Source organism: Ammodytes marinus (genome assembly GCF_949987685.1).
Source record: "Ammodytes marinus genome assembly, chromosome: 20".
In the NCBI taxonomy this organism is placed as follows: Eukaryota; Metazoa; Chordata; class Actinopteri; order Uranoscopiformes; family Ammodytidae; genus Ammodytes; species Ammodytes marinus.
The window spans coordinates 2089015-2114478 of record NC_137224.1 but is presented as its reverse complement, the minus strand read 5'-3'; the positions used below and the strand labels follow the sequence as shown (position 1 = coordinate 2114478).

Here is a 25464-nt window from a genome sequence, read left to right as displayed (position 1 = left end):
TGTGTGTGTGTGTGTGTGTGTGTGTGCATGTGTGCAAGGAGTACTTTTCCATCAACTCATCAGTCATTTAAAGGTGGAGTCAGTGATGCTTGTTGTCAAAATCACTTTTAGTCAAAATCAGTAAATATCTCCTCACGATCCGCTACCTGTCTGTACTGTGTGTATGCACCGAAAAAAATCCAATTTTAATACACAGCATAGGCTCTGTAAACAGGCATTTTGCTAGCTATGGTATGGTGGGCCCCCTTTGTTTACATTCATGTACTGCAAATATTAAAAAGTTAAACATATTTGTGTTATTGGCTGATATAAGCACTAAAGTGTCTATACTACAATCTTTTTTTTTTTTACCGTAGTAAGAGACTTGAACTGTCACACACATAAGTGGCATTACATTGGTGCATATATCTTTTGGAAAACAGACACGCCTCCTCAGAAGCTAAGTCTGTGTGTGTGTGTGTGTGTGGGGGGTAGGGGGGGGTATTACTGTGTGTGTGTGTTACTGTTAAAGGAGTGTGCCACCGTGCGTGCATGCCTGCTTGTGCATGTGTGTTTGAGTGTGTGCGTGTGTGGATGCCTGGTCGTCTGTCTGTATGTCTGTCTGTGTGTTTGTGCGTGCATGCTTGTCTCTCTCTGAGTGTGTGTCTGTCCGTGTGTGTGTGTGCGCGCGCATGCTTGTGTGTGTGTGTGTGTGTGTGTGACCGCACCTGTAAAGGGTGTGACTTCAAACTTGTCTCACAAACCAAACTGCGACCGGTTTTCAGACGCCTGCCTGCGATCCTGTGTGAGTGACATAAACCAAAGTAAGTGCATTTCTTTACCACGATTATCTATCATTCAGAAAAACCTAGATTTATTTCAGAATAAAAGCATATAATGGTGAAATGAGCTTTTTTAAGTATGTGATAATTGTTAGTAGAGATTCGTAAGCATTTTATTTTGGTGTTGACATAAAAAAGTTTGCAACGGACAGTGATTTGAGGCGAGACACCGCAGGCTAAAACATTGTATACTTTCCATAATCATCCTTAATGGATTGGATTTATATAGCGCTTTTCAAGGCACTCAAAGCGCTTTACAGGGTTCCATCCTTAGCACTATACTGAAGGTTAATACAGAAGAATTTGTTCATATGTTGGTAATTATCTGATTAACAATAGTCTAAGTTATGATACATTTTCTTAAAAAAACATGCATAAAAGGCATTTTTTAAGACATGTACATAGTATTTTTTTTTCATTTATAAAATTTAAAAAAGGCTTTATCTAAAATCTGAGAAATAATTGTGTTGATGTAAGTAATCAACGGGCAAGGTTTCATGATGATATCTATGAGGTAGAAGTGTTAACCCCATTCACCTGCAGTGTCTCAATTTAATGTGAAGCCTATAGCCCTTGTTTTGTTTGCTGTAGCAGTCAAACAAAAATCTCACCGGGCCATTATGTGTAAGCAGCAAGACTTACTGTAACTTATTTTTCATTATTATAATTTTTTTCAACAATTTTTATTGGGGCCTTTGAAAGATAAAAATTAAGCTGAAAAAAAACATTAGGGTGAACATATAATTCTTGATAAAAACATATATAAACATGTGCATTTTATACATTTTTCACACATAAAATTAATAAATATATATAAATAAAAAATTAAATAAAAATAAAAGCAGGAAAAATAGCTATTATTTAACATCATTGCATTTACTTTTTTTTAACCATTTGTCATATATATATATAATGATTATATAGCCTACATAAAAAAGAAAAATAGTAATTATTGAACATAATAATAATATTTAATTTAATTTGTAATGCACTTTACATTACTAGAATCTCAAAGTGCTACAGAGAAGTAAAATAAAAAATAAAAATAAACTAGTATGTTATAGGCTCATTGTCATCACTGTATTTACCTAGTATTTTTCTCATATATAATGAATGAATATTTATATAGAAAAGAAAAGTAGTTATAATTAAACATCACTGTATATTTATTTACAGTATTTACCTTGTTTATTTCACACAGCGTCTCCAGCTATCGTCAACATGCCTGAAACCGCCGAGCACCACTCCGTCACCATGACAACCAACCGCAACTGCACCATGGAGATCACCAACGTCAGCTCCACGTTCTGCCTCGTCAACCCGAAGTAAGAATCACTACGACACAGTTTAAAGGTGCAGTGTGTAGAATTTTGGGTTTTATTTCCTAGCAGATTTTGTAGAAAGTAATTATAATATCCATAAGTACATTTAATTTAGTGCATAATAGCTGATTTTTTTTTTTTAACTATTATTTTTTCCCTTAGAAAGGGTCTCATATATGTCCATGTTTCTGCATATTTTGGACCAAGGCCTAGTGCCGCCATCTTGAAAGTGTCATAGTTGGAATGTCATCAGGTGCATTGTATAAAATTTAGAATTGTCCTTGTCCTTGAAGGCCACTGTAGCTTCTGTTATTATTCTAAAGGGGTGGGGTTACCCAGGGAGTGTTGCATTCTAGAACTTTGTAGCACTTTCTTGATGATGTCATATTACACACTGCACCTTTAAAGACCCCCATACCCCCCAATTTCATTTGGAAATAAAAATCCTTATTTCTATGTTTCTAAAGGCAGGCTAGTAAGGTGTAAAATGTGTTTGCCTTTGCTGCACCTAATGAAGAAACAACACAATTGTAAACTAACCACGGTGTAAGACATATGTTTAAAAATGTGTAGGCCTAAATGCTATGCTGCATATTCAAGAAGAGGCTAGGAGGGAATCATCACAGTATACCCACTACAAAAAAAATAGCCTTCACCACTGTGTTTAACTTATTCTAGTTTATGAACTGGATTACTCTTTTGTGTATGAACCACAGTGATACATATTACCGTAATATAGCCTACCTGGAACGTAAGGCAAAGCAAGGCAAGGTTATTTATTTCTATAGCACAGTTCAGACACAAGGCCATTCAAAGTGCTTTACAGGGCCATGAAATACATCAAGATTAGACATTAGAAATTGCATTTAAGAGATAGTAAAAAATACATCAAGATTCAAGATTAGACATAATCAAATGTGCAAATGTACATCCATCCATCCATGCACTATTACCAGTATTGCAGCATTGGGAAATAATAATATTTTTATTTATTTTTAAACATTTGCATAAAAATCAGTATGGTCAGCTTATAAAGTAGCCTACTTTATGATTATGTATTAAATGTGCTCAGAGGAACTTCCAGTTCATGTTCATTATTGCGCCCCCTTTGGACAAAAGTGGTAGTGTTTTTACTATGGCAGCTGTTGTTCCTGGGTAAGCGTATAGTATACCCATGACAAAGGTATTAAGAAAAACTATATAAAAATAGCATTCTTTACACTGATGGTCTCGTTTTCTGTTACATTTCCTTTATAATCATCAGAGGGCCAAATTTGACTGTTTCAGAAATATTCAAAAGTTCCTCCTAGCACCTTTAATATCTTCTTGTTAGGGTAACTTTATTTTTTTTTATGTGTTGTTTAACCATCTTATAAGTCACACAAAACATGACTAATAAACCCATCGTCTTCTACCTATCCAGGGTCTACATGGAGAGCGGTTTTGTGAACAGCCCTCCACAGCCGACCGTGCGAACCACCAAGACCGAGGTTTGTTCCTTCACCAAGGACGACAACACGGCTTCGGGCGCGGTCGGGGTTCTGACCTACGAGCTTTTCGACATGCGCAACGGCCACTGCAACGAAATAATGGCCATCATGTTCTCCGTGCCTTTCGACTACACCTTCTACAAGAACTGGCTCGGCGTGGGCATTTTCGAGCACACGCGAGCCTGCGACGACAAGCTATACGACCACATGTACAAGGGCAAAGATTTCACCAACTTTGTGCGCGAGGAGGCGACTGGTTCGGGGGTTAAATACGGCGGTAGGATGCTCGACGTGAGAGCTTGCATGTCCGACGAAGGGAGGGCGATTGTTAAAGTGGAAGTGTACGACAAAATGGGCAGATAAACGAGTATGTGTGTGTGTGTGTGTAGAAGTGTTGTGAGATGGTAACACTTTACAATAAGGGTACATTAATTAACTGTTAATTAATACTTAGGTAATGCTATCAACGGTTAGGTAATGCTTATTAGGCATCAACTAACTATTATTGCTTGGTACTTAATGGTTAGTTAATGGTTGATTAGGCATTAACTATACGCTTGGTTAAGTAATGCTTAAGCTTACTGTTAAGTGTGACCTGTGAGATTATAATGGAATAATAATGGAATATGAGGAATACCAGATTTTCATGAAAGCGCACATACAATTTGTCTATCAGTCAGTCATGCCATGTGCTCTCTGTATGGGTGCTTTGAATCAATAAAAAACAATATAATGGAATTTTTTTGGTCCTTCAATTTTTTTCAATGTTTTTATCTTTAATTTGCATCAACACATATTTGTATCCACTGTCAATAGATAGGAAAATGAGTGTCTTAAAGGTGCACTGTGTAGCTTTGAGGGGTGTCAGAGAAGTGAACATTGTCTAAGATACAATTCTCATAACTGAATAAACAAACTTTCCTCACAGGGAAAATGTGATCCCTGGAACACTGTTTGAAGTTAGAAAGCTTCCTGAAAAGTTACTGTTTCACTGTTGTTGTTGTTTACAGCAGCAGGGCCCACAGTTTGGTTTACAAACTTATTCTAGTCTTGTGTTTGGTTCCATGTTCTTCAAAATCATTTAATTTGTGATGATAGAATTATTCAATACTAAGAATTACATGTAGAGAAAATATGTTTTGTAAACTACAGGGTTCGTACAGCTTTTTAAGAGTAAAATTCAAGCACTTTTCCAGCACTATCAAGATAACATGTCAACTTTTTCAAGGAAGACGAAGCTGTAAATATACAGTATATAAATAAACGCTTATGATTTCATACATTGCCTTATCTGTAAAATGGGAGTGTTCATATAATGTATATGGACAATCACCAATTTGCAGTATGGCCCTAAGGAGACCTTTATCAGTTTAGTTCATATGCCCAAAATGACCATCAATCAGGTTAATAACAACATGACTATACAGGTGATACTCATATTATTAGAATATCATGGAAAATGAATTGGAATTGAGGCCAGAATTCATTCAAAAGGGGCCCAAACCACGTACTGAGTACAAATCGATGATTATACTTTATATAGGGCCGACAGTAATATTAAAATGTTCAGAGATTTTGAACTTGGGGTTTTCATAAGCTGTAAACCATAATAAATACAAGTATAACAAATGAAGGCTTGAAATATCTCACTTTACATGTAATGAGTATATAATATTTTAGTTTCACCTTTTAAGTTGAATTACTGAAATAAATGAACTTTTGCACGATATTCAAATTTTTCGAGTTTCACCTGTAGGCCTACTTGAGCAATATCACATGAGATGGAGCATATTGTCACTATATCAGTGCTGCTGTGATTCAGTTGAAAATGCCATAATGATAATCAATAGGTCTAGATGTAGGAAATGGTTACTAATTAATAACTTATTTCACACACACACACACACACACACACACACACACACAGGCCCGCCGACACAAATGGCTGGGCCCCTGAAAACCTCCTGTCAATGGGCCCCCCTTACTCATACTTCACTTGTATCAATCTGTGTGTGTGTGTGTGTGTGCGCTCATCCCTAAATAAACACATACATGTATTTGTAGATAGACTAACTATCTTATCAACTAGGGACATGCAGCGAGAGTTTGGGGAACAGTAGCTCAAGTGAGAAAAAGGACTCTTTTGTGATTATTATACTGTATATGTTTTTAAAAATAGTAGCACATTTCTGACTTACTTACCAATTTATTGTAATACCCTAAAACTCACACAATTGCTTAATATTCAACAGATTTTTACAAAATAACATTGGTTTTCTTGAGTATTCACTAGGTTTATCACAGGAGCAGGCAACAACAAAGGACACTATTACAGACATTGCCTATGCTGCGGGCCGCCCCTGAGGTGCAGTAAAGAACTGGTCAGACATCCTTATGGTGTGACACCTGGGTCTGGTTGTCTATGCAGTATGTTCAGTATGTGACATGAAACTCATGGAAAATTTTTCAAATTGTACCTGGCTGCTGGCGTCAACCTGAAGACATAGATCAAAGACTTTGGACCTTATTGTCCCCTAAGGGAAATTCTTTAACACAAAAATGTACGTTAAGAAATTTAAACCTGTTTGTAGACTTAGGAAAACAACAGAGTAATTACCTTGTCAACTTTATAAGAATGTTTTCTGTTTTACCTGAGGGGTCCAAATACTTTTCACAATTCATAGAATAACACCCAGACACAAGTAGCAGGACGACTCAGGTAAAATAATCCAGCCAAAACTGTACAACAATATATCAAAACCAAATTTTGTAACCATATGGCACAAAAAAGTAAAGGAAATGTATACATTAAAAAACTACATTTATCTGATATGGAGACACCTGAATTAATCAAGGAAATAATTTTACTGTAACTCAAACTTAAAAAAGCTCTTCAAGACTAGATTGTTTTTTGAGAGTTCAAATTAAATGAAGGCTGGGCTGAAAGATTCTAAAATTCCTGGGAGAACAAATTGATATTTATTTTTTGATTAACACATTACTATAACTAGGTGGGAAGCCAACAAGGCATATACTGTATAAAGGGTCAAATTATAAGTTATACAAGTTACCTGGCCAGCCTCCATTCCCCCTCAGCTCAGTTTTGTGGTACCCAGTCCACCTGCCCTGGGTAAGGGTGGGGGAGTATGTTATGATGTCTAAAAGGCAAAGCTAATCTCTAGCGAACACTTGGCGAATGTTTGTTTATGTTTACTAACCACGTTAATATGTGTCTCTCAGAGCCAGTGCCCCGCCTAGCCCGTTCCCCGAAATGTCAAAATCGTAAATATAAACAGCTAATGGCTCTGAGCCAGGCTTTTTAAAATTGGTGTTAGCGACTTCTTTTCAGCGTGCCATGCACACAGGACGGACATGAAGCAGAGGGTAGCAGAGGAGTAGATATTTGCATTTTACCCAAGTTACAATATTTAAAATGTTTGTTTTGTCGTTATGGTTGTGCAAGTTTTAAATGGTTATAGTGAATATTTCTGTTAAAAATAATGTTAGGCTCAGTTAGGTTCTTGGCCTCTGAAGACCATGGGCCCCCCAAGGGCTGGGCCCTAGAAAGCTTTCCCACTTTCTACCCCTTATGGGCGGCCCTGCACACACACACACACACACACACACACACACACACACACACACACACACACACACACACACACACACACACACACACACACACACACACACACACACACACACACACACACACACACACACACACACACACACACTACATGTAAGAATAACAAAGGGCAAATACAGCCTTTGCAGCCCTTTTTTCCCCGGGCTGAATTATAACAATATGTATAAATGTATGCCTGGATATTATATATTTAAATACATTCTTGAGCTTGTGTATGACCAGACATTTTCAATATTGCTAGGTTTCCAGATTACAGTTTGTGTATGTTGGTGTGTTGCCAAAAAGTGATCCTCCCAAAACGGTCTTTCAGTCAAATAAAAAAAGGTATTTAAGCCAATATATGTCCATGATTTCAGAACGTAAATGGGACTAAGTGGGCTCTGGTCCAATAAAGCATCAGTACAAATATGGCGACATAGCGTTAACATGCTGAGACTGTGGACTGAAATCACTTGACAGCAAAGACCGTTCTCGACTTCGACAACTTCACAAAATTAAAATGTTGGATCTTGGTTCTGTAACTAATCTCACTAAAGTGTGACTAATGGATTAGGTTATAGGCCTACAACTTGTTATGGGAGCTGCATCGAGCTAACCCCGCTGAGTGTAACATCACGTCACAATGAAGTAACCCCCAAGCTTACGTTATCTAGCTAACAACATGGATTTGGAGCAATACACTATTGAGAACTAGCTGGTCAGCTAATTGCTAACGGTGTTGAGCATCAATTTAGCATGCTATTTACTTGTATCAACTAGTCAATAACACATACAAACTCGGGATTTGGTGCAATTTACAAAAAAGAACACGAATGAACAGTCATCCAGAGTGACATTGTCCGATAAGTTTTAACGAAAAAAAATTCTAAACTGATTTACCTTTGGCATGACTTCTAAGTGCCGATTCCCCCATTGTGTAGCCTGCTACAGCTGGAGGTACTTTTTGCAGCCGTACAGTAGCCTATGCCTGCCGGTTATTAGGGCCTCGTCATAACCAAATGGAAACGGATATCTGGTATGGTAATCGGGAGCAATAGGTCCATGAGCAGCGACTCGTGGTTCTGGATAATTCCTGGAGCGATCGCCAGGTGTGGCGCGTGCGCCAGGAAAGAAAACAAGGGGAGCAACTGCACTCGTGCATACAAGACGGTGGCGAAGAAAACATTGCGACAGATTTTTTTTTAAATTTACATAATAAAAACATTAGTTGAATTACGACACTGGTCAATAAAGAGAAAATCCAGCATTTTCCAGCACAGTGTTCAGATCTCAAGCACATTTCAAACCTTGAAAACACTCGATTGAAAATCAAGCATTTTCCAGACTTTCAAGCATCTGTACGAACCCTGAAACTAACTGCAGGCTCTGTGAGTGTAAACAGATCCCCCTCCTCTGAAACTGCACAGTGTTGTTGTTTACAGCAGCAGGGCCCACAGTTTTCTGCAGGCTCTGCAAATGAAACTGCATACTGCACCTTTAAGTTGACACAGCCATTGTACGTAAGAGTATTAGGTTTATTTAAAGCTGGAAAAATATTGACAGATTCAAACTTATGGGATCAATAACTCATAAGTAAAACGGGTTATTAAAACACAAATCTTTGCTATGGTCATAAGGCAGACAGACAGACAGACAGACAGACAGACAGACAGACAGACAGACAGACAGACAGAGAGACAGACAGACAGACAGACAGACAGACAGACAGACAGACAGACAGACAGACAGACAGACAATGGGCTACAACCTCATTTTGACTGAAAGACTCTAATAACTGCACTGTATCAGAGTGAAGGGATTGAATATTTTTCTCTTGGGTGTTTCCTCTTTGTTGACGGTCCCTGTGCTCTCGTCTCACAGCCCGCACACACACACACACACACACACACACACACACACACACACACACACACACACACACACACACACACACACACACACACACACACACACATAGAGAGCAATGTTATTAGTGGAGCTAAGAGGACGTCTGCTTTCAGTCAAAAATTTGGTTGTAGCCCATTTGTCTGTCTTATTAAAATAGCAAAGATGCATCGGCTATTCAGTGCATTTTATACTTGTGAAAACAGTGAAAGCTAAATCACACCCTCACAGACATTAAAGGCCTACTTCACCGGTTTGAATCTGAAGGTGTATTGAATTCTGAGATCCTATGTAGTATAAATGTGCAAAAAAAATTAAAATCGGTTCATCCTAGCCTGAGAAAAGGCAGAAAGAGTGTTTTTTTTTTCTCTTTCTGTGATGTCACGAGAAAGAGAAATATAGGGTTAAAAAAAACACTCTTTCTGCCTTTTCTCAGGCTAGGATGAACCGATTTCAATTTTTTTCGCACATTTATACTACATAGGATCTCAGAATTCAATACACCTTCAGATTCAAACCGGTGAAGTAGGCCTTTAAGGTGTGGTGAACAAGGAGAGACTGTGAGGTGAGATCATGTCCCGCAAATGTGAACAAACCGGCTTCTGTCAAAATAAAATGCATTTATAAAAACAAAAGAGTAAAAGTCGGTTACACCCTGTCTAACACGGCTCTGCCTACATTTCTCAGACAAAAAATGTTGAGACGTTGAGTAACACACACACACACACACAGGTAGGCGCACGCACACACACACACACTTGCAGGCACACACACACGCACACTTGCAGGCACACACGCTCGCAGGCACGCGCACACTTGCAGGCACACACACACTTGCAGGCACACAGGCACACACACACACACACACACACACAGGCACAGGCACACACACACACACAAACACACACAGGCACAGGCACACACACACACTTGCAGGCACACACACACAGACGCACGCAGACACACACACACTCGCAGGCAGGCACACACACACACACACACACACACACACACACACACACACACACACACACACACACACACACACACACACACACACACACACACATAAGGTGCGGTGCTGTGGGTGGAGACAGTTCAGTTTTGGGTGTGATTCAGGTGTCACTCTTTTCACAAACAAGAAAATCCGAAGGAGTGTTTCCAACCACTGTCTCAAAATCTGACATTTTCCCGAGCAAGTAACAACACACCTACGCTCCACACAGGTAAGCCAGTTTATTCCCATATATTTAGTCAATTATCATCTTATATATATTATATTATTATTATTATAGACACTGTAGACATCTGTACAGCTCTGGAAAAAATTAAAGAGACCACTCCAAATGTTCAGTGTCTCTCGTTTTACTATTTATAGGCATAATGTTTGAGTAGAATGAACATTTTGGTTTCATACTATAAACTACTGAAAACATTTCTACCGAATTCACAATAAAAATATTGTCAGTTAGACCATTTTCAATAAGTAATGTAGAGATGAAGATTTAAGAAAAAAACAGACTGGTCTCTTCATTTCTTCCACAGATGTATATATCTCTTATTATAACTACTGTAGACATCTGTATATGTAAAGGGAACTGCGCTTGTACATTGTAACACAGTTTGCATTTCGTTAACAGTGACATCATGAGTGAATCCGCAGAGGCAATGGCTGCTAACCTCAAAAGCAGCAGGAATGTCACCATCGAGATCACAAACCTCACCAAGTCCTACTGCCTGGTCGACCCCAAGTGAGTGCAAAGACAGTGATCTAAAGAGTTTACCGTTTAGATAAAGAATGCATGTGTAATTTGCTTGACTGTTAAAAAACAATAAAAAATTAGGGACAATTTTTCAAGGCAAAATGTCGGCATTTTTCCTTGAAACTTTAAAGGGGCACTGTGTAACTTTGGGTGTGTCAGATAAGTGAACATTTTCTAAAGGAATATTCTCATAACTGAATAAATTAACTTTCCTTGCACGGCCCACAGTTTGGTTTACAAACACATTCTAGTCTTACTTGTCAGATTTAGTTCTGAATAATGATGATAGATTTATTCAATACTAAAAATGTAGAAAAAAATATGTTTTGTAAACTAACTGCAGGCTCTGCAAATGTAAACAAATCCTCCTCGTCTGAAACGGCATAGTGCACCTTTAAGAGTTTTAGTTTTAGCCTTAAAACCAAAAAAATATATAATGCAGAGTTTCCTTTTCAATCTAGTTTTAGCCCCTATCTTTTATTCCTTTGCTCTGTTTTTCTTTCATTTTTAAAATGTTACCCTGTTTGCATAGAGACAGTGCATAACGCGTCATAATCTGAGGCCACGCCCATCGTGGGGGAAAACAATTCACAGCGCTCCATTCACTTTATATTGAATGCTACCCGTATTCGGCAAACAAACTTAATAAAAAACGTAATACGACATGACTTTCACAAATACACGTTACTTTCTTTAAAGCCACGGCTCTTGTCTGTCTATACGAGCTGTTTTGGTGAAAAAGTATTGAGTAATTTTCAATATCGAGACAAAACTCTTGACTAATGTATGCTGAATGCTAGGCTAATGTTAGCCTTCTGCTGTAGGCTAACCATAGGCTAACCCTCACGGACGGGAAAAAACACCTCAATATTGAAAATTACTCAATAGTTTTTCACAAAAACAGCTCGTATGGACAGACAAGAGTCGTGGCTTTAAAGAAAGTAACGTTGTTTTCTTAAATGGATGTTCGATTACGTTTTAATTAAGTTTGTTTGCAGAAGACAGGTATTTTCAATACAAAGTGAATGGAAACGGTTTTCAACGGTCTCCCCCACGATGGGTCCGACCCGGTCCGACCGGACAAAAACACCTCAATATTGAAAACTACTCAATTATTTTTCACAAAAACAGCTCATATAGACAAACAAGAGTCGTGGCTTTCAAGAAAGTAACGTTTTTTTCTTAAATGGATGTTCGATTACATTTTAATTAAGTTTGTTTGCAGAAGACAGGTCTCCTTCAATACAAAGTGGATGGAGCGCTGTTCAATGTTTTCCCCCAAGATGGGCGTGGCCTATTTCATGCACTGTCTCTATGGATGAATTGTGGTTAACATACAAGTGCAGCTTTAGTAAACAACACGCCAAGTTTGCAAAATAATGTCCCTATTCATTATCTATCATTTTAGCCTCTATTTTTAACCCTCTGCTTTCTGTTTATTTGCCCTTTAAAAATGCAAAATAACATCCGCATTCATAATCTTAATTTAGGTCTTTTTTTAAAATTCTGCATTAAAAAAAAATAATAATAATTGTTTTGCCTTTTTTTTATTTAAATTAATTTTTATTAATTTTTTTAAACAGGGTCTTCCTTGAGAACGGAAACTGCCACAGCCCTCCCCAGCCGACCGTGCGCCCGCTGAAGACGGAGGTGTGTTGCTTCAGTAAGCCCAAAGCCAAGGCCACGGGGTCGGTCGGCGTCATCACCTACGACCTCTTCGAGAGGCAGCACAACGCCGCCCGGGAAAAAATCGCCATAATGTTCAGCGTCCCGTACGATCAAAACATGTACAAGAACTGGCTGGGCCTGGCCATTTACCCGCTAGACAAAGAGTGCGACGAAAAATTGTACAAGGAAATGTATTATAACAAGGAGCAAGTGGGGTTTGTGAGGGAGGAGGCGCATGGGTGTGGGCTCACGTTTGAGGGAGGGAGTCTAGACATCAAGGCCACTATGTCCCCCATGGGTAGGGCCATGTGTAAGGTGGAGATATGGGACAAGCTGTTCACCCATGCGATGAACCAACAGCATCACTAGTTTAATTGATAGACAAGTGCTTTAGAAGTTGAGATTTTTGATTCAGAGTATTGAAAAAAAAAACTCAGACAATTAACAACATATGAACAAATCCTTCTGTAATAACCTTCAGAATAGTGCTGAGAATGATTATGGAAAGTTTAGTTGATGTAAGTGCTTTAGAAGTTGATGGGTATTGAAATAAAACTAATGTTGAGATAATGGCCGTTAAAGATGGTCGTATAGGATAAATATACAGACACAGACAGACAAGGTTTAGTCAAATACACACCTGAATGTACATTTTGGAGCTTTGATTTATACTAGTATGAAAGAAGACATGTTATGGAAGCAATATACTCTAAATTGCATTTTCTCATTTTAAGTTAAAGTTGCTGTGTTTAGTGGGAGATGTTTTAAGCCCTTTGTTAACTTGTGCTACTGTACCATCCATCTTGAAAATGCAATAAATTCATATTAAGTCTGGTATGAAAAAACATGTGTCTTAGTGATCATTACGAGAACAAAAAAATTCATTTTCAGCATGTTTTTTAAAAACAAAATGTCTCATAAATCAGACAATTAACAACATATGAACAAATCCTTCTGTAATAACCTTCAGAATAGTGCTGAGAATGATTACGGAAAGTTTAAGTTGAGGTAAGTGCTTTAGAAGGTGAGATTTCTGGTTCAGAGTATTGAAAAAAATAATAATGTTGAGATAATGGCGGTTAAAGATGGTTGTATAGGAGGAATATACAGATGCAAACAGACAAGGTTATTCAAATAAACAACTTAATGTACCATTTATTAATACTAGTATGAAAGAAGACATGTTATGGAAGCAAGATAGACACAAATCTCAAAGGCCTATTTCTCAGTCATCTTTACAACAACATTAAAAGTGTTGGCAAAGTGTCAGAAACTCGAGTCAAACTTGTGGAGCAAGAAATGAGTCATCTCTGCAATGTGTCGAACCATTTAAAGCACACACTTAATTTATTTATAAGCTAACAGGTGCAGGGCCTTACGATGATAAATCTAAATAAATTGTATTAAAAGTGTGGTTTCTGATTTGAAATAAGACCATTGACATAATTTAGTTTAAAAAGAAAAAAAATAGAAAAAAAGCATAAAAGACATGTTATGTTTCAGTGCAGTGAGGTACCGTAGTTTTTTCTAATTACATATATTTTTATTTTTAAATGTTTTATGCTTTATTAGACAGTTTGGAGAGCCAGAGGTGAAATGGGTCAGAGAGGGGAATGACATGCAGAGAACGACCCGGGCTGGATTCTCACCATCTACATGTTTGACACAACGTCGCCACCTAGTGTTCAAACAGTATTTGGTGGCTGTACGACTGGAAGCATTGCGTTATATTCTGGGATGCACTCGGATAAAAAGGAATATTTTTACTCCCCACACCACACCACTGTATAATGTATAACACCACACCACTGCCCAATGTATAAGGTGAATTTACAAGTAAAAAAAAAAAGTATTCTTTACAAACATTGACCAAATATGGAAAATTATAGGAATTATAGGTTTTTTAAATGAATTTTTTTTTAAACCTTTTCACATTTTAAAATTGTGGCTCAGAATAGCATCAGTTGTGTTCCCAGTCAAGAAAGGCAAAAACTACACATGAAAACGTATTATAAATCATATTACAAAAAATAATGTTTGAACAAAGGTGGAGTCAGCGATTCATACACAGTACGGACAGGCAGCAGATCATGAGGAGATATTCACTGATTTTGACAAAATCTTACCGTCCGTCCGTTCGTCTCTGTCTGTCTGTCTGTCTGTCTGTCTGTCTGTCTGTCTGTCTGTCTGTCTGTCTGTCTGTCTGTCTGTCTGTCTGTCTGTCTGTCTGTCTGTCTGTCTGTCTGTCTGCCTGCCTGCCTGCCTGCCTGCCTGCCTGCCTGCCTGCCTGCCTGCCTGCCTGCCTGCCTGCCTGCCTGCCTGCCTGCCTGCCTGCCTGCCTGCCTGTGTCTGTGTATCAGTCTGCTGTGTTGCACTGCTCATAGAACACACTGACCACCGTATTGAACCTGTCCTTCAAATACATCTCCAGCGTTTGCAGAGGCATCCGTTTCACATCAAACCCTTTAAACTGTCTCTTAGCCGTCTGGTCTACCGGCACTATCTCCTCTGTGCTATTCCTATCGTTACGTCCTATAGCTGCGTACGTTGGAAATTCATCTCTCAATTCTTCCGGGAGACTGTTGTTGAATTTGGGACAACAGTAGGCTGACCACATGTACTCGGGCACGGCCACGCGATGGTTTCTAAGCCAGTGATCGTCTTTTCGATACGGGATGACACCGGTGACTATGTAGGCCTCTCCGAGACAGTACGCTGATATGGATTTGTTGACGCCTTGCTCCAGGAGTTCCCAAGGCCCGTCGTTGGAGCCTGCCTGTTAATAAAGGAATTTTTTTTATTAATAATTTTTTTAACGTTATGAATGTTGTTTGTGTCATAATTTGGCACTGAATTGCACTTTTTTTTTCTTGAGCTGTCTAGGCCTATATTTATAAATACCTGTTTGTGTGTGTGTGTGTGTGTGTGTGTGTGTGTGTGTGTGTGTGTGCGCGCATGTGTGTTTGTGCATGTATCTGGATATGTATGTATAGATTACATTTTTTTCTTTTCTTTTTTTTTTTTTTAATATAAATATTTTTTAAAACTGGGAATCGCATAATAACTCTGATATTCCTGTACTTATATAGGCTGTGCAAACGGCAATACATATCCAGAACCTTTGCTCTATTTTTATCTGTATTTATGCTATTTTTACTTGCATGCAAAAAAGCAATAAAACATATTTGAAAAAAAAAGTGCAATCGGCAATACATATCTTGAATTCTTGTTTAATCTTCGTCTGTATTTAAAGCTATAGGACATATTTGAAAAAAAAAAAATCTTAATCTTGCCTTTTGTGGAACTACATTGGTGAGTGTGAAAGTAGCGGCTCTGTCCTCGTGGGTCTGGTGGTGCAGACTGGGGTTGAGATGACCTCTGGAGTAGGTAGAGTTGATGTAGTCCAGTGACACAGCCTGGGACTCTAACACATTCTGATCCACCGGGCCGGGGGGGAAGGGGAGCATACTGCCATTAGCTCCGGGGTACGCCAACTATGGAGACAAAAAGAGATTTAGACTGCGTTCCAAATATCATACTCTTTCTTTTTTCTATTCTGCATACTACATCTGACCATAACAAAGTATAGTGCAGTAGGTCCGGGGTACGCCAACTTTGACATGAGAGAAAAAGGTGGTGTAGTTTTAAAGATGAGTATACTGAAGCCCTAAATGGACATGCCTGTATTTATATATTTTTTTCTATTCCATTCTCCCAGGATCACAATATAATGCTTGAGATAAATTGTCTTTTGACAATTAGTGTATCACAATTAACAACTGGAACATTTCTTGGGCTCTTCTTGGGATTTTTCTGAGCTCATGTCAGGGGGGGCGACACCAGTTTGTAAACGCTGCCATACTGAGAAATACAGAGAGAGTTTTGTGGAGCTGATAATAGGCTTTATCAACTTTGTGTCAACTCGATTGGCGATGAACTGAATGTATATAATGGAGGGTGGAAAGAAAAAGAGATATAGTTTAAGTTGAATAAGTTGTTTTGCTTTAAAATTAACTGAACAAATGAAGCTGTTTGCATTAATGTGGCGTGACTTTGTGTCTAATGAATCTAGAATATATAATCATTTTCACTTTTTGAATACAATTTTGGAGAATTTGAACTTTTCCATCATATTCTGATTATATAATATGCACCTGAAGCAGACCACAATCAGTCTCATGGTTAATAATAAAAAGAGGACACAACATTCTATGTCTGTGCCACTGAGAGTTGACAGACAATACACATGAGAGACACTTCTCCTTCTCTGGGGCTCGTTTCCTCTTTCACTTCAAGGATAATGTGGTGAAAAAACACATTACATAACTGATGCTGAAGTGTGTATGTTAGAATATACAAAAGGAATAATATTATAATAGAACATTTGGAAGAATAAGTGTAAACAATGACAATAACATTGCAAATTACCTCAGACACACAAAGTTGCACAACATATCTATTGCTCTAGCTGGGACAACACTACAATACAATATTGCTTCTTCTTTTAAAGAAATCTAACCAAGTACATTTTCACTTGTTCTATTAGCAATTAATAAGTGAAATACACTTTTTAATGCTATATTTTTTAACGTATCTTTCAAGAGGCGTTTTCCAAAGGGTGGGCATTATTCATCTTCATCATCAACATTATTATTAGACTCACGGTCCATTTAAAAGACATTATCCTACAATACAAACACTTGAAAACACACAAATACATTAGAATACCGAATGAAACTGTGAATTAGACAACAACACAGTGCAAGGGCGTAGGATTATATAGGGACGGTAGGGTCCCGACCCTACCAAAATCCAGCCTCTACACGTAGTCCCTACCAATAATACACCCGCTGTCCGTATTGTTTATTATAGTACACAAAGGGTTAAAAATCAGTCTCTGCTAGAAGTCCCGCCTCTAAACAACTATCGCGCTTTGATTGGCTGTAGCGGTTTCCCGCAAACCTATATTCAACCTGATTGGCCGTCCCCGCTGTCACTCCATCTGCTTGTTCAAAAAAAAAAAAGCTACCGGCAACTTGCTAGTCCCAGACAGGAGGAGCAACAGGACGCCTCAGCTAATATCTGCATCTGCGAGTGTAAGTTCTGCCTTCGGTCACGTCAGCGAGACGGATTTTAATATCAGTGATGTCATTTGCAGTAACACTTATATTTGTGTGTGTTTTATGCTTGTGCGTGCGCGCGCGCTGTGCGTGCGTGCGTGTGTGTGTGTGTGTGTGTGTAGGATGTCGAAGAAACGAAAACTGGACATAAGAGACTTCTTTAGAAGTCAACGTGTAAGTTAATTAAAAGGTTATATATTTTAGAGCCATAACAATACTGATATTGATTATTAGTAAGCATAGGCTATAATGCCAAAGAGATCCGCATTTTAAGGTATAGGCCTACCATTATTTTCATGTTTTATTTGTGTGGAAAGGGAGCAATGGTTTAAAAAAATGTTTTGGGATAAATAAACATTAATTAAATGTAATAACCTTTATTTACCTTCAAGGTTTCCCTCTCATTTACAGTAACAACAAGCACATTGCAGATGCTCATGTGATTTTATACATAGGCCTATATTTTGGGGGAATAAAACATAGCCTAATAATTGTGTGAACATTTTGTCTACCCATGTATGTACCCTAATATATCTGTTCATATGTCATGCATCAACATACTTCTGTCAGGTGACAGTGGAGAGACTGGAGGAGGAGAGGAGGAGAGACTGGAGGAGATAGAGGAGGAGAGGATAGAGAAGGAGAGACTGGAGGAGAGGATAGAGAAGGAGAGACTGGAGGAGAGGATAGAGAAGGAGACAGAGGAGGAGATGCTGTAGAAGATGAAGGAGAGGCTAGAGAAGGAGAGGCTGGAGGAGATGGAAGAGAGGCTGGAAATTCACAGGTGAGGTTCAATAATGATTAATATGTTAGTCATGAGATTCAGCATTGTGTCAAATATTAGTCTGATTATGACCTGAATAACAATAGGCCTATATTGATAGTGTGTTTGCAGTAGTTGCTACCTATAACATTACAGAATGCATATTCTCTTTTGATATTCAGATATGCATTATAAACATGTTAATTAAGTCGATTTATTGATTTTTTTTTTCAATTATCATTGCGAATACAAAAAAAACCTATCAACTTTAGGAAGCACTTTCATATCCCACGGACCCCACCAATGTCCAAATCAAACCTACTCCCTTGACACAGTGTATGGTTTAAGATATCGTCACCTGTGGCTCAAACTTCCATGACGCGCTGGGTCTCTTCCCTTGCGGCGCTGTGTAAACATAACCCGAAAACAACGGCGAGCGCCTCGGTCGACTGTACAGTGTAGCGAAGTGATACTGGTTGAAATAATGTTGACATATCGGTGTTCCTTGCAGACCTTTCGGAGGCCATTGCTTGTGGAAGAAAGACAGACAAGGAGCGAAATCCCCGACGTCAGCTGTGCATAGATACAACAAGCTCCCGGTTAAGAGCGAGACAAGCAGGGTTAGGGCAAAGTTACGGGACATCTCGATGGAGGAATCCAGTTGTTGGATGTCAAAATGTGTGTCATGCCTTTGCGCTGACTCGCAGTGAGATATATAGCGGAGTATTAACATTCTGTTTCCTTATAGACGACACGTGACCTTGTTGTGAAAGCAGAAGCGGTGTGTGTGTGTGTGTGTGTGTGTGGTTGTGTGTGTGTGTGTGTGTGTGTTTGTGTGTGTGTCCCACATTAGTTTCACTTACCCTTTCTCTGTAGGAGAGAAATTAACTGAATTTGCTTGAGTAGGCCTATGTTTTACTTAAAGCTATAGTGCGTAACTTTTTCATATAAATGAATGTCAGTTACATTCTAACTATCGCCAAAAGCAGTTGATACAAAGTCCATTGAGCCTATCAGCTGCACGAAACCCTCTCTGAATTTGCTCAGTATGGCATCGTTTACAAACTGGTGTCACCCCCCCCCCCCACACACACTGGTGCAGGAGCTCAGAAAAATCCCAAAAAGCGCACGAAAGTTGGTTAGTTTATTTTGTAAAATGAAAATATATACTTTTCTTTAATAACTACAGCAGCTTTTATCCCAAGTAGCCTACACACACACACACACACACACACACACACACACACACACACACACACACACACACACACACACACACACACACACACACACACACACACACACACACACACACACACACACACACACACACACACACACACACAGTATGGAGAGATGTCAGAGTGACCTGCCTTTAAGACATTTGGCACTGTTTGGTGCCTTGCTCCGCGGTTACCTTGGCAGAGAACCATATGCAGGACAGAGGGCGGGCTCTCTAGGAAAACGGATTCCCTCTCCTCCCCTTTCGAAACACACACACACACACACACACACACACACACACACACACACACACACACACACACACACACACACTCTAGGAAAACACACACACAAACATCTGAAGTCCATTAACTACTAACTACTCCCCCTTCCTCCCGCAGGACCCTCAATAAGCACACAATAAGCGGGTTTGGTTTAGTTCAGACTTTGGTTTCTTGGCTACACACACATGCGCCAGACTGGGCTTTTACTTGGAGCAAAATAAGGCTGAATAAAACAAATTTTTTCTACACTATCTCAGAGAATTTAGGTAAGTTTCAACTCTTGTGTTTTATGCAAAGCGTTAAGAACTTTAAGTTATGTACATTCTGTGACCTGAAGCCATTTCTGGTCCGTCTGGATTTATTATCTACTAAACCTTGTAACACATGTGCCCTGTGATGCTCAATCAAGCTATGGACATCTTTCTCATAAGGACAACCTGGGCTTTAAGAATATACACACTGCAGTGATGTCAGTTGAATGTCAAAATAGTTATGGGACCATGAAGACACACACACACAGCATTTAAACTCTTTTATACTACTGAGACCTTTTTCAAACCTTCATACTCAGCTATCCAGTTTAGCGTCAGATTTTTCAGCATTCTCACGCATCTTCAGCAGGAAATGCATTTTCTAGTTTTAGGAAATAATCATTTAGGTTTTTAAATGACTTTGCATGATAACTGGAAAAAAAGACTGTTTTGCTTTTCATTAACTTGAGTATTTACTTATGATAACTTCTGCAGGACTATAGCGGTTTGCATAGTTTGTAATGGTATGACAAAGTGGTTGATCTAGTAGGAATGCATGGTGTTGGAGTCCTTTCAATTTTGATGTATTTTCTTTGTTTTTTACTATCTCCTAAATGCAATGTCTGACGTCTAATCTTGATGTATTTCATGCCCCTGTAAAGCACTTTGAATGGCCTTGTGTCTGAATTGTGCTATAGAAATAAACTTGCCTTGCCTTTGAAATTTCTCCACAACAGACATATATAGTATAAAGGTAATTTGACACTTAAAGGGCATGTTTTAGTTTAGTATGTACTTGCCGACTGATGAGATTAGGGACCATAGTAACAAGCATCTGGCAGTTCTTGGAATCTGAGGAAAGGCAAGTTTATCTATATGGCTCAGTTCAAACACAGGCCATTCAAAGTGCTTTACAGGGGGCATGAAATACATCAAGATTAGACATTAGAAAATTGCATTTAAGAGATGGTAAAAAAACAAAGAAAATACATAAAGATTCAAGATTAAACATTAAACATTTAGACAGCGATGTGGAATGGCTGCAATGAAAATGACCTGACTTATATAGTTAGTTTATACATATATAGCCTATTTAACTTAATTAGCCTTATCTTTGAAAGCAACACTTTAGGCACTATACAAGTTAAATATATACATTTACTTCTGGTGTGCAAAGAAATTCATGTAAGGAATGGGGTTTTTGATGCATTTAGATAAATAATACACTAAACGTTGTTGTAATGATGAGAGCATGGGTCATACAGCACTCTTTGCAGGATAGCAATAAGCACAAGCACAACTGACTAGAAATATTTAAAATTGGGTTTATTAAAATTCATTTTTTAAATCTATTTTAATGAGATGATATTGGGTTCATGCAATGCAACATTGTTTTTAGACAAAGCATAAACAAAAAATCTAAAAATATTTTAAATTTTATATTTTTCACAGTGCATTTATCCATTTAAGTGCTCATTTAAAGTTAGTGAATATAAGTTAAGTTAACTGGTTGCCCTCTATCTTGTAGGCCATCCTACCACTATCACAATACGTTGTTTAAGGAGTATTATGTGGACTCTGTGTGTGACCCATCCTTGAACTGATAAACAGGGGTTCATCTGTCGGCCACAATGTGCCTTTATTACCATTCTAATCTAGCTACAGGAATCCAGTGCCAACATTTATTATCACAAGTTTGAGAGACTTAGATTCAACAGATGCAACTGTTATTCAATCTATAAAATGTACTTTTTCTACAAAAGTTACAAGTTCCCTTTAGATTTCAAAATACGTATGAGATTGTGAAGCACGGAGGAGATAGTCCCGGTAGACCAGACGGCTAAGAGACAGTTTAGAGGGTTTGATGTGAAACAGATGCCTTTGCAAACTCTGGAGATGTATTTGAAGGACAGGTTCAATACTGTGGTCAGTGTGTTCTATGAGCAGTGCAACACAGCAGACTGAAACACAGACACGGACGGACGGACGGACGGACGGACGGACGGACGGACGGACGGACGGACGGACGGACGGACGGACGGACGGACGGACGGACGGACGGACGGACGGACGGACAGACAGACAGACAGACAGACAGACAGACAGTAAGATTTTGTCAAAATCAGTGAATATCTCCTTATGATCTGCTGCCTGTCCCGTAATAATAATAAAAAATTCACAAAAAAATCTATCTAGAAAATATTTTATATATTTTATATTTATATTTTTCACAGTGCATTTATCCATTTAAGTGCTCATTTAAAGTTAGTGAATATAAGTTAAGTTAACTGGTTGCCCTCTATCTTGTAGGCCATCCTACCACTATCACAATACGTTGTTTAAGGAGTATTATGTGGACTCCGTGTGACCCATACTTGAACTGATAAGCAGGGGTTCATCTGTCGGCCACAATGTGCCTTTATTACCATTCTAATCTAGTTACAGGAATCCAGTGCCAACATTTATTATCACAAGTTTGAGAGACTTAGTAGATTCAACAGATGCAATTGTTATTAAATCTATAAAATGTACTTTTTCTACAACAGTTACAAGTTCCCTTCAGAATTCAAAGTACGTATGAGATTGTGATATTACAATTTTTCCTTAAAGGAGCTACGAGGAACTTTTAAGTTTGTCTGAAACAGTCTGATTTTTCCTCTGATGATCATAAATTACATGTACCAGCGAACAAGACCATCAGTGCAAAGAATACTATTTTTATATAGTTTTTCTAAATGCCTTTGTCATGGGTATACGCTCATCCAGGAACAACAGCTGGCGTAGTAAAAACACTTCTGCTTTTGTCCAAAGGGGGCGCTAGAATTAACACAAACTGACACTTCCTCTGAGCACCCTTTAAACTTGTATTTTTTTATCTTCTCCTCAGTGTGAATCGATGGGGTGCCTCCAAGGAGCTTCATTCCTGCTTCTAGTAGCGAGTCTGACCCTCCTCAACAGCCCAAATGTCGATGGCGGGAAAATCCTTGTATTCCCGGTGGACGGAAGCCACTGGGTCAATATGAACTTACTGATCCAAAGCCTCCACACAAGAGGCCATGAAATCACCGTAATACGCACCGCCACTAGTTGGTACGTCAAAGAAATCGCTCCACACTACACCTCCATAACCGTCACCTTACCGGAAGCTATCAACATTGAGGAGGAGGACTTTTTCGTCACCTTCCTAGTCAAGATGTTGGAGATTAAGAAAAAGGGGGCGACTCTAATGGGTTTTGTGACATTCTATTGGGAAATGCTCGGGGCTCTGTCGAAAATCCACCAACAGGCGAGTCTGTTAGTGGTGGAGATGTTCGAAAACAAGACCCTAATGCAGAGTCTTAGCGATTCTAACTTTGACATGGTTCTCATTGACCCCGGATTGCCAGCAGGAGTTTTGGTCGCGCATGAACTGAAGCTACCGACTGTTTTGAATGTTCGATGGGTCACCAGTGGAGAAGGCCATTTCATTGTAGCGCCTTCTCCGACCTCTTACGTTCCAAATTCGGGATATGCCGTGTCTGATAAAATGACGCTAGGGCAAAGGGCCAAAAACACATTCCAGTATGCGCTAAACACCTGCGTTGACAAGTTCATCGTATGCCCTCACTATGATACACTTGTCGAGAGGTATTTTGGTCCGGATGTGAACTTCTACCACCTTCTACAAGCGGCGGACATATGGCTTATGAGAGTTGATTTTGTCTTTGAATTCCCTCGACCGACCATGCCAAATGTCGCCTACATTGGAGGCTTTCAGTGTAAGCCTTCCCAACCACTATCGTCAGAGCTAGAAGATTTCGTTCAAAGTTCGGGGGATCACGGAGTTGTATTGATGTCCCTCGGTACTCTAGTCAAGGCCCTACCTATGGAAATCACCTCTGAAATCGCAGCTGCCTTCGCGAAAATCCCCCAAAAAGTCATTTGGAAGCATGCCGGCGAGCTCCCCGACAATTTGGGCAACAACACCCTAGTGGTAAAATGGATGCCGCAAAACGATCTCTTGGGACATCCGAAAGTTAAGGCCTTTGTGGCTCATGGTGGCACGAACGGGGTCTACGAATCGATCTACCACGGTGTTCCGATTGTGGGCATACCTCTTTTGTTCGACCAGTTTGAGAATATCTTGAGAATGGAGGCACGGGGAGCCGCGAAGATGATAGATGCGTCGGATCTAACTCGCGAGACTTTTCTAGAAACGTTACAAGAAGTTCTTCACAATCCTTCGTACGCTAATAACATGAAACGTCTGTCTTCTCTGCATCGCGATAAACCGATGCATCCTCTGGACACAGCCGTTTTCTGGATTGAATTTGTCATGAGGAACAAGGGGGCTAAACATTTACGCACAGAGTCTTATAGGATGCCCTGGTATGCCTATTATTCTGTGGACGTTATATGCTTTTTATTAGCAGTTGTGTTGATGCTGACAGCCATTTTAGTAGGATCAATTAGATTTTGCTTTAGACTATGCAGGAGGAGAAAACCGAAGCAGGAGTAGTTGCTAGTTAGGTTCCCATTTAAATCTGAATTGTGGTCTTTTAAAGGTGCTACGAGGAACTTTAAAATATTTCTGAAACAGTCGTAAAAACACTACTACTTTTGTCCAAAGGGTTCCTCTAGAATTTACACAAACTGAAAGTTCCTCGGAGCACCTTTACCATTATATCCCTTACCCTAACAGAATTTTCATGAATTTGTATTGTATTTTGTGTCTAATTCACGGTAAATTATGATACAACCGGTGTTTATAAATTATTTATCTGAAAATTCCTTGTCATGGTATTGCATTTCATGAAGAAATCTGCATTGTTATGCCTACCACAATGCCAAATACACTGTTATGATTATTGAAGTAGATTAATTACAAATCGAAATTACATATCAACATACATTTAGAGTGGAAATTGAGATATTTATCATTATATTATATTTTTCATTTATCATTTTATCAACAGATCAAGAAAATGCCAAAATGTCTGATGCCTTTAACGTGATATGAAAACAATTAATATATAGGCCTATTTTGTTATAGTTTTTGTCTGTGTGTTTTGTCAAAAGTTAAAATTAACTTTTCAAATTCGAAAATGCAAATTTTCTGCCTAATATTTGATGTCTAGCAAGTGTCAAATAATTTGGTTTAAGAACAAATAACTGCAAAGCTAATGACATTCTTTGTGTTTACTTCCAATAAATAAGTGATGTCATGCTAGCACACCAAATTAAAA

The 25464-nt window shown here is 38.8% G+C and overlaps 4 protein-coding genes across 4 annotated transcripts; 3 read left to right on the top strand and 1 right to left on the bottom strand.

Annotated features, from left to right (window-relative positions):
• Positions 1-648: 648 nt before the first annotated feature.
• On the top strand, positions 649-4393 carry LOC307267158 (DELTA-stichotoxin-Hmg2b-like). Its single transcript, XM_080049402.1, has 3 exons — positions 649-803; positions 2023-2146; positions 3567-4393. The coding sequence occupies exons 2-3, from the start codon at positions 2043-2045 to the stop codon at positions 3994-3996; spliced, it is 534 nt and encodes a 177-aa protein (XP_079905528.1). The 5' UTR covers positions 649-803; positions 2023-2042; the 3' UTR covers positions 3997-4393.
• A 5841-nt stretch (positions 4394-10234) lies between these two features.
• Positions 10235-13431, top strand: LOC307267404 (DELTA-actitoxin-Afr1a-like). The gene is made up of 3 exons (XM_080049723.1): positions 10235-10392; positions 10807-10917; positions 12513-13431. The coding sequence occupies exons 2-3, from the start codon at positions 10814-10816 to the stop codon at positions 12964-12966; spliced, it is 558 nt and encodes a 185-aa protein (XP_079905849.1). The 5' UTR covers positions 10235-10392; positions 10807-10813; the 3' UTR covers positions 12967-13431.
• Positions 13432-13672: 241 nt separating this feature from the next.
• Positions 13673-19189, bottom strand: LOC307267178 (endonuclease domain-containing 1 protein-like). Its single transcript, XM_080049426.1, has 3 exons — positions 18839-19189; positions 15891-16091; positions 13673-15373 (listed from the first exon to the last, which is right to left on the bottom strand). Exons 1-3 carry the CDS (start codon positions 19121-19123, stop codon positions 14954-14956), a joined length of 906 nt encoding a protein of 301 aa, XP_079905552.1. The 5' UTR covers positions 19124-19189; the 3' UTR covers positions 13673-14953.
• Positions 19190-23135: 3946 nt separating this feature from the next.
• Positions 23136-24862, top strand: LOC307267307 (UDP-glucuronosyltransferase 1-2-like; the record flags this gene model as incomplete). The annotated part of the gene is made up of 1 exon (XM_080049593.1): positions 23136-24862. One exon carries the CDS (start codon positions 23136-23138, stop codon positions 24735-24737), a length of 1602 nt encoding a protein of 533 aa, XP_079905719.1. The 3' UTR covers positions 24738-24862.
• Positions 24863-25464: the final 602 nt, after the last annotated feature.